The sequence below is a fragment of the Scyliorhinus canicula genome, chromosome 11 (assembly GCF_902713615.1).
Source record: "Scyliorhinus canicula chromosome 11, sScyCan1.1, whole genome shotgun sequence".
In the NCBI taxonomy this organism is placed as follows: Eukaryota; Metazoa; Chordata; class Chondrichthyes; order Carcharhiniformes; family Scyliorhinidae; genus Scyliorhinus; species Scyliorhinus canicula.
Window position 1 is genome coordinate 42,342,306 of NC_052156.1, and position 17,243 is coordinate 42,359,548.

The following is a 17,243-nucleotide window of genomic DNA, read 5'->3' on the forward strand; positions in this document are numbered from 1 at the left end:
CCCTTGCCTCATTTACCCTTCCCAAGAGCATACCTCACATTTCTCTGGTTTGAATACCATTTATGTCAACTTCACCAGTCCACTGGTATATTCCTGCAGACTAAAGCTTTCTTTCATATGATCTTTGTACTATCAATTTTCATTTCAACTGCAAACTTTTTAATTATGGCATCTACATTTAAGTCTAAATCATTGCTATATACCACACACAGCAAGTGATCCAGTACTGAGCCCTGCAGAACCACACTAGAAACACCTTTGTGTCACATAAACACCCTTTGACTATAACGCTCTGCTTCCTGTCACTGTTTCAATTTTGGATCCAACTTCAGACTTTCCTTTGGATCTCACAAGTTTTTAACTTTCGGGCCAGTCTGTCATGTGGGACCTGGCCAAAAGTCCTGCTAAATTCTTAATTGACCGGACCAAACTTGCTGCCCTCATCAATCCTCCTTGTTACCGCCCCAAACATTCAATCAGGTTAGTCAGACAAGACCTTCCATTGACAAACCCACGCTGTCTGCCCTTGATTACAAAAAACCTCTCTAAAAGATTATTTTTACTTCCAGACTATTCTCTAATAGTTTTCCCACGTCCGAGGCCTATAATTACTTATTCTATCCCTTACTACTTTTTAAATAATGATACATTAGCAGCTTTCCGGTCCTCTGACCTCTTGCCTGTTTAGCAGAAGGTTTTAAATATATGTGATCTTAATATACAGAAGAACCTTTTTCTTGCTGTTATTACCTGCATTCAAATAATGGATCTTTATAAAGGCTAAAGTGAGTTGAAATCTGATCCTGTCACTCTTACCTTGATCTGAACACAGGGAGAAAATACGTCTCTCCCAGAGCCACAACTGCCCTGAGGTTCGTGCCAGATTCCAAGCACAGTGCAGGTGCCACCAGTAAAATTTAAAACTATTGTTAGGAACAGAAAAATGGGAAAGATCGTTAAATGAAACATAATCTTAATGATGGATCTTGATGGTGATCTTTGGGCAGCATGATGTCACATTACATCAGTTGATAATGTATTCTGGGGACACCTTGCCCCTTCCCTCTCTCCCCCTCCTGGTGAAGTATGGCTCTTCTCTCCAAATGCCATCTTTCTGTCTTCCCCCCTGCCCTTCTCTTCTTTTGAGCATCTTGTCTTGTCTGGATAGAACATACAGTGCAGAAGGAGGCCATTCGGCCCATCGAGTCTGCACCAACCCACTTAAGCCCACACTTCCACCCTATCCCCGTAACCCAGTAACTCCTCCTAACCTTTTTTGTACACTTTTTTGTCCGATCCACCTAACCTGCACGTCTTTGGACTGTGGGAGGAAACCGGAGCACCCGGAGGAAACCCATTCCTATCAGCCTGCCTTCAGAATACTCATTCTCCACTGCCTCCGAGGATCAGGTCCAAGCTTTTCATAGATGTTTTCAATGAGAAATTCCTCATCCCTCAATGCCACTGCCTCTTCATTTCTCTGTCCTCCCTTAATCTCCTTCCATCTCAATCGCCCATCCATAATTTTGCAGCTATTGATTTCCTTAATTACACCCACCTATGTCTTTAATGTCCTTTATTTACCAGTTATTACTATTATTCTCTCTCACCCTTGTTATTCCCATAGGAAAGCCCCCTTCTTTACCCCCTCAAGTCCAAGGGCATAAACCTGAAGCACTCAAGAACGCCTGGTTTAGCCATCTGAGACTCAATCTGTTTGGACCACATCAAGCACTATTGAACTCTATTCTTTGTCAAAAATGCTCACTCCCTCAGGATCAACTGTGAATTTGAAGATAACCTCCGCTTCGTTTCTCTCTGCTAACCATTTCCTGAACATTTCTTTTGTACCCCTTCCACCCTCACCTCCACAATATGCGAGGAATTTAAGGATCCCTTTGCCACTGTTTGAGAGTGCCCCTTCAACTATTTCTGCTTTATTCCACCCATTCTCCTTTCTCACGAGGCCAAACGTCCCCCAAAGATCTTCCTGATGCCCTAGTATTGAATCTGCATCTTTCCGTAATGTCTCTTTCATCTCCCCCCATGCCTCCCTGAGCACATTTCATCATCAGGCCCACTTCCTGCTCTTTTACTTACATCCCCAGTTAACAATTGTCCATTGAGTTTGCCTTTCTAGCCTTATGCTAGCTGACATTTTTAAATGGCTACCTCTCCTCAGATACTATCCCCAATTCTGGGCACTTATGCATCCTCTATTATTTTGCCCATATCAGCATACGTGCCTTCAGCTACTTTGTCCCTAACTTCTGGAATTCCTTGTCCATTTCTTTTCTTCCTTTAAGATACTGAAAGCCTTTGGACCAAATTTCTGCAAAGTCAGGAAGACACCGCAGACCATTAAAAATGGTGGGCGGGACCCAGATGCAGACGCCCCACCCTCATTTACGACAGGTGCAATTCTTTTCCAGGAGGGAACGGGATCAGGACATCATTCTTGTGGGCAGGACACTTCAAACAGACTCTATTTTGGCTGGTCCAAGGGCCTTAACCTGCATTGTGGGAGTCACAAAATGATGGAGTAGATGTAAACATTCTTGAAGGGCAGACAAGGGCTGGGATTCCCCTTCTGGGAGACAAGGGGCTGGATTCTTTGATTGTGAGGCCTTGTCCCCACTCTGGCATGGCAAAAGCGGCACCGCCCCCGATTTGGTCGGAAACTTTGATTCTCCGGCCGATTGCCGAACGCAATTTTGGCGTCGGCGGCTGGAGAATCCCGCCCCCAAGTGTTCCTGCCGGGATTGAATGGCATGAGATTCACGTTATCGTTGGGAGACTATCCATTCCGCGTTTCAGGAGCTACGTATTGGCCTGCACTCTGCCGGCACGAATTGAAAGCAATTCCCAACCCAATGGGCGGTGTAACCACTGGAGCTGGAATTAACGCTAAAGAGCCAGACAGCCAAGGCTGTTTTGAAGCGCTTCACTCACCACACATTCACAGCAGCGACAAAGATGGCACAGAGAAGATCTGCCCCCTGATTTAGGGAGTCCGAAGTGGACCCCCTGCTCGATGCCGAGTGTGGGCCACAGACTCGAGCCTGCTCCCCTGAAAGGCACCTGGGAGGAGGTGGCAGAAGCAGCCAGTGATACCAGCCTCACCAGGAAGAGACAGCTTGTGAGCAATAGGGGTGGGGGTCACTGGTGAGGCCTCTGACCTGAGAGGCAGAAAACCAGGGTTCCAGCGGCCATGTGCAAGTGTCCTTTGGTTGGGGTGAGCTCTGTTAATCCCCTTCTTCCTCTGCAGTGGGGCAATGCTTCTGAGGAGAAGCACCGGTGGGCCACTAATAGAGTCAGGCCACACCCATCCCCTTGTTGATACCGCTGGGGTATGAGGGTTTCCAGAGGGGCGGCCTGGGTGGACTCCCACATCACCAGATGCTCTCTGAGCATTTACAGGACATGGTGAGCAGTCAGCAGTGTGAGCAGCCAGGGACACCACCCCCAGCATGGTGCGGTGTGCCTGACAATTTTTTCACGTTTCTTTTAGCTTCCCACAGCCCCTCAACTGCCATGGAACCCAGGCCCCGCTTGTAAATACTTGCACCAATTTGCGCCCACAAGACTTCTGCCGAAGAGTGGTGGTGCATCGCAGAGAGTTGGCGCATGAAGCATACAACCCCTAAATAATATTTAAATCCATGCAAATGACGGTTTTGCGTAGACCTGCCGGCACGAGGTGCAAGCTTCGATAACGCTGCCAGCAAGGAACCAGATCATGGCAGTGGAATAGGCGTCAGGTGCAAATAATGGTTTTCCATTGCACGCTACTCTCCGCTTGCTCGCAATTATTGCTGCCGGCATCGAGAAGCGGTGAATTCAGCTCAAAGTCTATTTAACTATCATGATCTAAAGTTTTTTAGATGCCCTGCTTTTTAAACTTAAAAAGAAACAGGACATAGCTGTCAGTGAGTCTGCTGGATTGCTTTGATTGGCAGGCATGGTTGAGAAAAAAAAGCAATGCACCTGGTCAAGCAGATTCATTTGAGCTCCTTTTTTGACATTCCCCAGGGCTAGCATTAAGTCATTGTGAATGCTTTGCAGAGTTTCAAAAGTTACAAATATGACAGCGGAAGGATTTTGTGTTCACAGTTTGATTGACAGCTTAAAGAAGCTATTAAGGGATAAGCTGGGCGGGATTCTCCATTCTGCCACACCAGTTTTTTTGGTGCGGTGCACCCCCACCAGCGGCTGGATTCTCCGTCTCGCCAGCCAACCAATGGGGTTTCCCATTATGGGCAGCTCCACGCCGTCGGGAAATCCCCAGGCCTGGTGCGCACTGCCGGCGCAACAATCACAACAGTGGAGATTCCAGCCCGCTGTCTTTAATATGGCTCCTGAATAAAGATTAAACACTTGAGATCTAAAAGGTTTGAATGGATTTTATAGATTGTTATAAGTTTATCTTATCTCATCTTCATATGTCTTTGGAGGTCTGTCTGTGGTGGATGCTGGGCAACAGGCAAACGAGTTGGCACGGGGTTTAAGGTGACAAAGGGATGGGTGGGGTTATGAGTTGGCACGGAAGGTATGAGGAACCATTGGGGTATGGGTGGGGCATCAGCTGGCATGGAGGTTATGAGGGCCATGAAGGGATGGGTGCTGTGGTGAGGGGTGAGAGATAGAGGACCTCACAACTTCTAAAGTACTGTGGTAAAATCCCAAAGAACTGAGGCATGTTCTCCAACAAGTCCACCTCAATGCTAACCCACCATAGCTACTGCCTTCTGCTTCCTGGATCAGAAGGCCAGACTCTACCTCCACCCCACGGAGCACAAATCATGCAATTTCGGATACTTTTGCAGCTTGGTAATCACATTCTGGCCTTTAGTCTTTGACCAAGCTTTTAGTCAACTCCCACCCCAATATATATTTTTTGATCTGTACCAATCTTTGCTCATGCTTCTGTGAAGCGTCCTAGGATGTTTTCCTTGGTTAACGGCACTGGCACAAATCTACTGCCCGCATTGCGCCTGAAAGGCAGCGCGGTGCGGCCGGTAGATGCTGGGAGATCCCTCTGCTTCAATCTACCTGGTTCGCCACACCTTGCAAGATCTAACACAATCTCGCGAGATGTCACGATCTAAATCCCGTCCATTGTGAACCGGATCACTTTTTGCAAATCTGCTTATTAGAGCGAGACAGCTAGTCTCACTCTAATATGCCTTCCCATGATCTACCTGAGGAGTTGGAATCTAACCTCTTGACCTCGGAGACCTTGGATAAGTGACGTTCGGTGTTGGTCTCCACAAACGGGGACTGGACGGAACGGCACTCCTGGGGCTCTCGGGGATTGGAAGCCCCCAGGTGCTTGCCCTCTAGGCAGGTTGGAACCGTGGCGCTGCTGATGCTGCCTGGGCACCTTGGCACTGGCACATTGGCATTTTTCCCACAACAGTGATTGGGCCTGGGGGTACCCTGCGGGGGTGAAATTGGGTGGGGGGGCAGGGCGAGAACCCCCTTATAGGTGAGTTGGGGAATCGAGAGATCGGGATGCCATTTTAAAATTGGCATCCCCACACTGAGGCCCCGAATAGAACCAGAGTCGAGGCAGATAGCGTGGTCTTTCTCGGCACTGCGAGTGCCGGAAAACACCTGGCTAAATGGACTTGTTACAGAACTTTGTTCCCATTCGGTTAGGTTGCACCACTATATAAATGCAGGCTGCTTTTAAGGAGAAAACAAAATACAAATTGTAATAGTAGTTCTAATTGTACTGATACCACCAAGTTAAATCTTTCATGGCAGTCTGACTCGAATACCACTCCAGATCAAATATTCAACCACTGCATCACCTGGGGCATATTGAAAAATTTTAATTACACCGTATCAGGCTTCAATCTTTAAATTTGAAATAAACGGCAACAGTCTCACCTCTGTGAAATGGTTTCAGTACGTAAAGAACAAACAGAATTAGAAGCAAGGTAAGAATGAGGATTATAGGGGCCAGTAGGACCAGTGGGTACTTCAGCTTATCAGCCATCTTTTCTCGTCTGAGATGCATAGCAGACATGTTGCTTCTCCTTTGTGCCCTCCTCTCTGCTTTCTCAGTTCTGGATCGTCCATAAACAGTTGAGGGCTTCCACGTTGTTTTTGCCTCCTCTCCATTACTGTTGTCCTGGCAAACTGTGCTGGGCATCTGCAGGCTAGTGACAAACATGGTGAGAGGAACTTGAAGTCATAAAAGCAATATTATTTTTAAACTGGGTTTGACCTTGTGAAGTTTGTTGACATTATTTCTTGTATCAAGTTGGTTGCACCTTCAAATTAGTGGCTGAAACAGACCTATAAGAAAAATGCAGAATTAAACGAATTAAAAAATCCAAGGGATGCATTAATAGGGCCTAATTATAAAATAATGGTGAGGCAAATGTACTCATGGAATCATCGAATTTACAGTGCAGAAGGAGGCCATTCGGCCCATCGAGTCTGCACCGCCTCTTTGCACCCTATCCAAGCCCACACATCCACCCTATCCCCATAACCCAGTAACCCCACCCAACACTAAGGGCAATTGTTTTGGACACTAAGGGCAATTTAGCATGGCCAATCCACCTAACCTGCACATCTTTGGACTGTGGGAGGAAACCGGAGCACCCGGAGGAAACCCACGCACACACGGGGAGAATGTGCAGACTCCGCACAGACAGTGACCCAAGCCAGAATCGAACCTGGGACCCTGGAGCTGTGAAGCAATTGTGCTAACCACCATGCTACCATGCTGCCCTGTTTAGCTGACCTTTTGACCCAGCAGCCAATTGAAGCCTTTAAGTTGACGATTAATGCCAATTTAAGGGCCAACTCGCCAACACTAGTATTGGGGAGGGGAGGTCTCACCATGCGGGGAGTATATAACGTAAACCCATATGGGGTAGCTTAGAGGAATCCTAGGGGCAGCACTCGTTCAAAGGCACTCAGTGCCAAATCGAGGCATCCAGCATCAGCAACAGTCAGCCCCACTGAAAGCCGTTCTTCTGCCTTTTCTGCCAATCCTCTTTTTCCCACCATGATCTTTCCCCATGAATCTCTCCCATCATCACTCACATGGTAACCTGGCAACCAGTGACTGTATTAGGCCTCAGGTGGGTGTTGTAACATCAGCAGCCACTGTCTCCCAGTGGCATTGTGATTAATGGGCTCTGATTGACTGGTAGTGCTCAATGGGCAGAGCTTCCACCCTTGGTGTCCTACATTTCAGGGAAGGTCCCCGGCCATTTAGTTATGAGCCTCAAGTAGCACTTAATGTGTTGAGCCTTCCTGAAAAGAGGCGTCGCAGGATTTTACCCAACTCTCCAGCCAACAAATAAACCTGGATCACATCCAATAAATTCCATCCGCGCAGTCTCATTCCTTCAGGGTTTATAAATGTTGCCGATTTGAAAAATGTACAGTTTTAAATTATAACCTTTTTTATTTTCCCTTTCCGTCTCTCTTTGCCTATTTTAAAATCCAATCTTTCCCTCACTTTATTTTCCTTTCTGTATCGAGGCATTTCCAAATCGAGGCATCCAGCATCAGCAACAGTCAGCCCCACTGAAAGCCGTTCTTCTGCCTTTGCTGCCAATCCCCCTTTTCCCACCATGATCTTTAGCATTAAGTTCACTTACTCTAATTTATATTTCCTTCTCGTCCTTCTGCCAGTTTACAATTTTTAAATTTGCTTGGTTAAGGAAGTACACAGTTGATCATCCAGTTCACTTAGATTCCAGATGCCTGGTTTCCCATGCTGCAACGTTGTCAGCTAACACTTTCAGCGACTTGCCATGCAAAACATTTTAAAACCAAATGTGTAAATCTAACTAATGGCAGACGCCATTAAAGTCACTGTGACAGTAAATGTTGGCCCATTATTGCAGCATGAGAGGTGTCAACATGAATGTCTCTTTTGGATTATCTCATGGCTCCTCTGTGTATCTATATAAATAACCTTCCATCTGTAAAGAACTTCACACAAAAGAATATTAAAATAGTTTTACCTGCAGCATGGAAAGTTTTCTTTTAAAAGGTGATAATGGGACTTCTTTTAACATAATAATATGTGGAACAAAACAGCCAAATAGAGATGAAACAACTGAGCTCATTTCTGGTTTATCACACTTCAGATCCATCATAATGTGGTTGACTCTGAAATGGCCTTGCAAACCACTCGGTTAGAGATAATTGGGTATAGGCAACAACTGCTGGGCTCACCCGCAAAACCCACATCAAACATTTTATTAAAATGACACCATAGCACTGGCTGACCATCATTGTGCAGCTGGCTATGGAGGTTGGGTAGGACTTCCACGCCACTCAAATTGTGTCCGCTTCTCTTTGCTCAGGTTTGCAAGGGTAAACTTTGGAGATTCTCCGTTAGTACCGAGTTTTTAGAAAACATCTGGAACTATTATAAGCTTCAAGGGAATCTGCTTTCTGAGCTATTTAGATGAAAAGCGATGGCTGCCTGGTCACTCCCCTTCGCATAAAATTCCCCGTTCCCACCTACTGGGCATCTGCACATATAAGTGGGTCTGCTCGCTTTAACATGTGCAGATTCCTCTTCCCAAAGAAAACTGGGATAGGAGACACAGTTAAGATATGGGAAGGCCTAACTTAACTGTTTCCTTAAAACATTCTAATCACAGAATGTCAAGCAGCATGAAAGAGAAGTATGCCAGGGTGATCAACAGCTTACCACTCCCATTAAGACGTCACCAACTTTACCTGTAGGCAGTTGTACAAACCCTGACAATGACACTTGCAGTGCTTTTTTCTCAGGGTTTGGGGCAGCACAGAGGTCCGTGGAGAGCTGCAATCTGCTGCAATGACCTCTGCAGCTATGCAGGGGCTGGTTTAGCACACTGGGCTAAATAGCTGGCTTTTAAAGCAGACCAAGGCAGGCCAGTAGCACGGTTCAATTCCCATACCAGCCTCCCCAAACAGGCGCCGGAATGTGGCGACATGGGGCTTTTCACAGTAACTTCATTTGAAGCCTACTTGTGACAATAAGCAATTTTCATTTCATTTCAGTCTAGAGCAGACAAATCTACTGTCAGTAAACTCCAGCGGTTGTCTAAAACTTGGCTCCATTTCTATGCCAGTATGCTGCTCTGCTGACTTCGGAGGATAGTTCTATGAATTGGCTCAACTGCACGCCATCTACCTAAACTTTGCACAAACTCCATTTAAGCAGCTATAAGTTGAATTTGATGTTGGCTGTTACATCCTTTAATTGAAGTGCCTGCCTGCACCTAAGCAGCAAATGAAGAGGCTGCTGCCCAAGCCAACGCCCAAATGTTACTGGATGTAGGTAAGTTTGGTGACATCTTAGTGGGTATAGTAGGCTGCTATCGCCCGAGCATATGTTCTTCCATGCAGTATCGCTGAAAGTTCGACATTCTGAGATTAGAATGTTTCGAAGGAAGCATCAAACTAACAATCCAGTTAGGCCTTCTTTTGCGTCCCTTATTGAAGCTGTCAGTCCAGTCAGAGGGCTAGCATGCCCTCTGAGGCTGCAGAAGCAGGTGAGGGTGCACCTCAATGGTGCGGCACCGTCAATGACAGATATGTAAAGTTGGGAGAATTGCCTGGGTGGTGGGGAAGCATTGAGCAACGACGATGCTGTTTCCATGCGTGCAACCATTGCCACCTGGGAGCCCCTCTGAAGACCCCACCGTCAACCTTGGAGTGCTAATTAAGAAGGGAAGCAGGTGAGAAGCTGACAGGTTTCATCCAGTGGTGTTCTCACACTTCAGCAGGCCTTTGGTTGGTTAATTAATTGGCTCAATTGACCACAGGGTGGGTGGTGGCCAAGCTGCTATATTTCCTACTGCTGGAAATATGGCCTGGCAACAGGGAGGTGGCAGGCACCCCTTCCGATGACCCCTGTGTGTCCGAATAGGCACTGGAATGTGGCGACCAGGGGCTTTTCACAGTAACTTCATTGCAGTGTTAATGTAAGCTTACTTGTGGCACTAAGAAAAAGTATTATTATTTTTTGTAAATTTAGAGTACCCTATTCATCTTTTCCAATTAAAGGGCAATTTAGCTTGGCCAATCCACCTACCCTGCACATCTTTGAGTGATGGGGACGAAACCCACGCAAACATGGTAATTATCTCTAACCAGACCAGTTTATTTTTCAATCAAGTACAATAAAGCAAAATACAGCAGCTGCTAGAAATCTGAACTGGAAACAGAAAATGTTGGAAAGACTCAGCAGGTCAGGCAGCATCTGTGGAGAGAGAAACCAAGTTAACGTTTCACATCTGTATTACTCTTCTTCAGAGCTGTTTCACAAACAGTTTCTGTACCCTCCTCGGTTTTGATGACATAAAAATATACATCTAAAATATATATACACACACATCTCCTTTCCTGTCCTCTTGTCTTTCCTAACACTCCACCTTCCCATTTTGTATTTATTGAAACAATTCTATTTCTGATATTTCTTCCACATTGCAGTTCCTTGCTGCCATGGCAATCTTAAATTGGATTCAGGGCGTTTCAGATAAGCAATGTTTCCTGTCCAAAGCAATCTTTTGGTGTTTTCCATAAACAAAGCAATCAGATTATTTGAAATTTATAAACACAAAGATTCCTAAATCTCCCTGGTCAGTCAGTTTCCTGAATTCAGCTGAGTTGCTTGTGACTCTAATTTAGCAAACAGCAACAAAAGTAATTTTCACAAACCTCTTTAAACTGTTCGCAGACTTGCATATCGCAATCCAGCTGGTTGATTTGAAAAGAGCCAAGATGTCAGGTAGCTGTTTGCCCCTATTGTGTACACTTTTCCCTCATTCCCCTGAATGCATGTGGCTCAATTCTCTATATAGAGCATAATCAAGTCTAGTACTGTGCAATTGATTCAACTGAGTTATTTGATTTGAATATATTATGTGATTTTATTTGCTATAACTTTTTTAAAAATATATTTTTATTGAGGTATTTGAAATAATAAATCTCATCCCAATCTTCACACGCCCCAACCATAAAACAACAATCCCGCCCTCTTCCCACCCACACCCAAACCGTCTCCCCCCCCCCCGAATGCTACATCTGCTGACATTTTAATTTTCCCCGAGAAAGTCGGCGAACGGCTGCCACCTCTGGGTGAACCCAACCATTGACCCTCTTACGGCGAACTTTATTTTCTCAAGACTGAGAAACCAGCCACGTCACTAACCCAGATCTCTACACTCGGGGCTTCGAGCCCCTCCAGATTAGCAAGATCTGTCTCCGGGCTACCAGGGAGGCAAAGGCCAAAACATCGGCCTTTTTCACCCCCGAACTCTCGGTTCTTCCAACACTCCAAAGATCGCTACCTCCGGACTCGGCACCACCTGCGTTTTTAGTACCGTGGACATTGCCTGAGCGAAACGCTGCCAAAATCCTCTAACCTTCGGCATGTCCAAAACATGTGGACATGATTTGCTGAGTTTCCGCGCACCTCGCACACCTATCCTCTACCCCGAAAAACCTGCTCATCCTAGCCACTGTCATGTGTGCCCGGTGGACTACCTTGAATTGTATCAGGCTAAGCCTGGCGCACGATAAGGATGTATTAACCCTGCTTTGGGCATCCGCCCATAGACCCGCCTCTACCTCACTTCCTAGCTCGTCCTCCCACTTGCTCTTAAGCTCCTCCACCGGGGTTTCCTCCGCCTCCGAAAGCTCCTGCTAAATATCTGACACCTTCCCCTCTCCCACCCAGGTACTGGAGACTACTCTATCCTGTATCCCCCGTGGCGGCAGCAGCGGAAAGGCCAGAACCTACTTTCTCAGGAAGTCTCGCACCTTCAAATACCTAAACCCATTCCCCGCTGGCAATTCAAATTTATCCTCCAAGGCTTTCAAGCTGGGGAAGCTCCCGTCTATAAATAGATCCCCCATTCTTCTAATTCCTGCCCTTTGCCATCTCCGGAACCCACGATCCAGCCTAACCGGTACAAACCGATGATTATTATAAATCGGGGTCCAAACCGATGCTTCCTCCACTCTCTTATATCTCCTCCATTGCCCCCAGATTCTCAGAGCCGCCACCACCACCAGACTTGTGGAGTATCGGACCGGCGAGAACGGAAGAGGTGCCGTTTTCAGTGCTCCCAAACTGGTATCTTTGCCTGACGCCGCCTCCATCTGCTCCCCCACTACCCACTTCCTAATCATGGCTATATTAGCCGCCCAGTAGTAATTGCAGGAGTTCGGTAGCGTCAACCCATCCTCCCCCCAACTGCACTCCAGCAACACTTTCTTCACTCGTGGGGTTTTACCCGCCCACACAAAGCCCGAAATAACTTTACTCACTTTATTCATTGAAAAAGGCCTTTGGACTGAAGGTGGGGAGGCACTGAAAGACAAACAGATATCTGGGGAGGACCGTCATTTTCACGGTCTGTATCCTCCCCGCCAGTGATATCCCATCTCTTAAAGTCCCCTTCCATTTGTTCTACCAGCCGGGATAGGTTTAACGTGCAGTGCCTCCCATTCCCAGGCCACCTGGATTCCCAGATACCAAAAGCTCTTCCATGCCATTCTAAGCAGCAGCTCTCCCAGTCTCTTCTCCTGTCCTCTTGCCTGGATTACGAACATCTCGCTTTTCCCCATATTCAATTTATGCCCCGAAAAATTGTCAAATTCCCCCAGGCTTCGCATTACTTCCCCCATCCCCTCCAACGGGTCTGAAATATACAAGAGCAGGTCATCTGCGTAAAGCGAGACCCGGTGCTCCCCCCCACCCCCCCTCCCCCCAGGAATCAGCCCTTTCCAGATCCTAAAGGCTTTTAACACCATGGCCAATGGCTCTATGGCCAGAGTAAACAGTAACGGGGAGAGTGGGCAACCTTGCCTCGTCCCTCGGTGTAGTTTAAAATACCCCGACATCAGCCGGTTCGTATGCACACTCGCTATTGGTGCCTGATAGAGCAACCGCACCCAGTCAATAAAGCCCTCACCAAACCCAAACCTTCCCAGTGTCTCCCACAGGTAATTCCACTCCACCCGATCAAAAGCCTTCTCCGCATCCATCGCTACCAACACCTCCACCTCCTCTCCTTCTGAGGGCATCATAATAACATTCAAAAGCCTTCGAACATTGGCCTTCAGTTGCCTGCCCTTCACAAATCCCGGCTTGCTGTAACTTAATAAAATCGAGAACCATGATTCCTTGTACACTAATTTTGCAAAGCAAATTTATTTTTTGCTATAACATAATAGAATTGAGGATTATGATTCCTGGTACACTGTAATTTTGTGAAGCAGTTGAGTTTTACAATACAAACACCCAGGATAGGGTGGCAGTGGTTAGCACTGCTGCCTATGGTGCTAAGGACCCAGATTCAATCCCGGCCCTGGCTCACTGTCTATGTAGAGTTTGCACATTCTCCCCATGTCTGCATGGATTTCACCCGCATAACCCAAGGCTGTGCAGGTTAATGGATTGGCCATATCTTTTTATTAAAACAGCAAAAAATATATACAAAGCCAAACGGTGCAAACACTAATTTTGTGCTGGAGAAACAGGGTACCCTCCCCTCAGTAACAATGTACGGGGAGGGGGGGAGGATACTCTGATTATTAAAACAGTTCACAACACAGTTGTACTAAAAAACAAAAAGTACATGCACTAAACTTTGCGCTGGAGAGACCAGATACCCTTGCCTCTGTACCAACCATGCTAAATTGCCCCTTAATTGGAAAAAAATAATTGGGTACTCAAAATTCAAAAAAACAACCAGGATGTAGTGGAAGTTATGTTTGGTATACAAAACATATCATATTTTAGAGTTGGATACAAGCATACACCCATTTTTTGCTAGTATGTAATAATTGAGAGTACACACATACCAATGTTTAATTTTGAACTTATAAAAAGACACAGGATGGCCAATTGCACTAGATCAAGGTAATGAGAGCAGGCATCTTCGAATAAAGATCATAAGTTTCTGCTTAAATCACTTTAACAAAGAGCAATTTTTATATTATACTATTTTTGTCATCTGATTTATTTTGAGATCAAGGCTTAGAAATTATAACATTGTAATTAAATCATCGGATAGTAATAGATATACATTGTATTAAGCATTCACCCACTGATATGTTATTGCTGTTAGTGGATGAATGCTTAACACAATGTCTAACTACTACCTGTTTGACATAAATTGGGTTAACCTGTGTCAAAATAACAGGTTTATGAAAAATATACTAATAACGTAAAATAGCTTCCAGGACCCCAAAATTTACAATGTCAAAATAAGAAACAAGCATCACAAAACAATATATTATGTTGTTTAGCAATGGATTAGCACTGTACCAATTTTCAGTCTAGTTTAATATTCTCTCAATTAGAGTGAAAATATCTGATTTACCCATATACAAAAAGGCTCGTCCAATAGTCAATGCAGCATTAAAAACCCACATGTCCTGGCAAAGCGTGCCCCAGACGCGAGGAAAAACAAGTCCCACATCTGGAATTGGCAACTCAACATTGCAAACATCTGCTTCAAGGAGGCAATGAGACCATGTTAGATGTCAGGATAATAATACCTGCATGAACTATGGTGCAGTTTTAGTGGAAATATTTTCTTTTGTAATCAATGTTAAGTTGTTTTAACATTTAGGAGATTAAATGTGGGCAATATTCCTTTAATGTGAAACGTACAAACAGATTTGATAACTTCCATTCCATTTTACAGGGAAATTGTTGAAATCTCGAATCCCACCCCGCCCCCCGGCCAAAGAAAAAGTAACTGTGACTAGAATGGTGAAGATTTATTCTCATCAGCTCCCTCACAGTGGCCAAGAAGGCAGGAATTGTTTTTTTTCTCTCTCAAACTAACTGCATTGGAATAAAGTGTGAAAGATGTTTGAATCTTTCAGACACCGGTACCAGCGGTCCGTGCGGACTTCCTGTTGTTTGGAGTTTATCCAGTGGCGTTAATAACGTTTCCAGAAACTGGCTAAATTGCACAGACTGAAATCATGGTCAATAGCAAAACTCACCGCAACTTTGAGACCGCGGTGATGTCCTTAATGGTCTGAGGGTAGGAGAAAGCGAGATCGCCAGCGTGTGCTCCTTCACCCAGCAGCTCGGGACTGGGACTGGGAGTGGGATTGGGTGGAGGAGACGCCGCTGAGCCCCTGCCAGTCCGTCTCCAGGGGTTGGGAGGGTCCCTGCCGGCGAGCACAAAGAATCAAGGAGGTAGTTCCGAAAGGGACAGGCAACTCGAGCTCTGTTCCTTCTTCACTCCATTGGAAGGTGGCACAATATAAATGGGAACTTCCTTCTTTACATACAGGGCAATTTCCCCAACATTCATGTTGCCCTTACCGACATGGGTATAGGTAGTGTTAGGATGGTCCACACTGTGACACAGCCAAAGCTTACGACGAAATAGAAAGCAATGCTCGTTCCAAGGTGACTTTGCTAAACTCGGAGGGCAGCTAAAGAGAACATTAGTGTGGAGGTGAGAAAGACACTTTGACAGTGTATGAGGGGTCCAGCAACCCAGGCTCTGGATATGTTAAGTAGGTGATCTTAGCCATGGAGAAGAAACGTGGTCAGAAACTCAGCCAGGGTTGAGGAGGACAGGGAAGATAATAATAATCTTTATTATTGTCACAAGTAGGCTTACATTAACACTGCAATGAAGTTACTGTGAAAAGCCCCTAGTCGCCACATTCCAGCGCCTGTTCGGGTACACAGAGAGGGAATTCAGAATGTCCAAATTACCTAACAGCACGACTTTCGGGACTTGTGGGGGGAAACCGGAACACCCGGAAGAAACCCCGCAGACACTGGGAGAACATGCAGACTTTGCACAGACAGTGACCCAAGCCGGGAATCGAACCTGGGACCCTGGCGTCGTGCTACCGTACGATATTGAGAACCACGAGAATGATTCAATTCGGCCAATTCAAACTTGACTTGATGTAATTAAAACACAAAAGAGAACGTGTTTACGATTTGGAATGTGCTGCCCAAGGTGGGGGCAGTGCCAATCCAGGCATTCAAGAGGGATGAAAGCAAATTACTGCGGATGTTGGAATCTGAAACAAAAACAAACAAAGAACAAAGAAAAGTACAGCACAGGAACAGGCCATTCGGCCCTCCAAGCCTGCGCCGGCCATGCTGCCCGTCTAAACTAAAATCTTCTACAATTCCGGGGTCCGTATCCCTCTATTCCCATCCTATTCATGTATTTGTAAAGATGCCCCAAAACAGAAAATACTGGACAATCTCAGCAGGTCTGACAGCATCTGTGGAGAGAAAAGAGAGCTAACATTTCGGGTCTGGATGACTGTTTGTCAAAGAGGGAATTGGATTACCATCTGAAAAGAAAGGATGTGCAGGGTTACAGGGGAAAGGTGGGAAAGTGACGCTGGGAGAATTGCTCCTTCAGGGCCCTTGTACAGAAACGATGGGCTGAATGGCCTTCTTTTCTATGAAGTAACAATGACTGTCAATTTGGGGGTTTTAGTCTCTGTACCTTTTCAGGTTTGACATCACCAGTCATTCCTGCAAGCAAAGAATCCCATTCCCTCCACACAATGTACAGAATCCAGGCTGGGATCACCGTCTAAATCCCTTTGGAAATGGCAGAATTTAGTGTTTAATGTTTAGCTGTCGCTACTAGAGAACAATGCAGGTGGTTTTCAAGGAGACACATACCCACCTAAACCCTGAACACTTTTCGGATGGATTTGGCAGTCTTTGGGATGGGCTGGTGCTGACCTGTGTGTTCTTGGCAAGTCGAATTGCCTCTTAGCCCATATGATATAGGAACAGAATTTGGCCAATCGGCCCATCAAGTCTGCTCCGCCATTCAATCATGGCTGATATGTTCCTCATCCCCATTCTCCTGCCTTCACTGTGGCAAATTTGCTGCAAAGGATCCTGATGGACCCATCTCAGCAGTTGCACCTGGATGTTCTTCATTTAAGATTTTCAGGGTGTTACCTTACCCATTTAATTAATGTAATATCAGACTGTTTAATGCAATATCAGACTGACTAATGCAATATCAGACTGATTAATGTAATAATGTCAGACTGGTTACTGCAATATCAGACCAATTAATGTAATATCAGACGGATTAATGTAATATCAGACGGATTAATGCAATGTCCGACTGATTATGTAATATCAGACTGATGAATGTAATATCAGACTGACTAATGTAATTTCAGACTGTTTAATGCAATATCAGACTGGTTGATGCAATATCAGACCAATTAATATAATA

The 17,243-nt window shown here is 45.6% G+C and overlaps 1 protein-coding gene across 1 annotated transcript in view; it reads right to left on the reverse strand.

Moving 5' to 3' along the window:
- The window catches only part of LOC119974034, a 71,487-nt gene extending 56,390 nt beyond the window's left edge, over positions 1–15,097 (reverse strand). Inside the window, exons 1-3 of the mRNA XM_038812854.1 lie at positions 15,001–15,097; positions 5,896–6,167; positions 817–923 (exon numbers count right to left, since the gene is read on the reverse strand). Coding sequence (XP_038668782.1) covers positions 817–923; positions 5,896–6,160 — 372 coding nt within the window. The 5' untranslated portion in view covers positions 6,161–6,167; positions 15,001–15,097. The remainder of the gene's footprint in view (positions 1–816; positions 924–5,895; positions 6,168–15,000) is intronic.
- Positions 15,098–17,243: the final 2,146 nt, after the last annotated feature.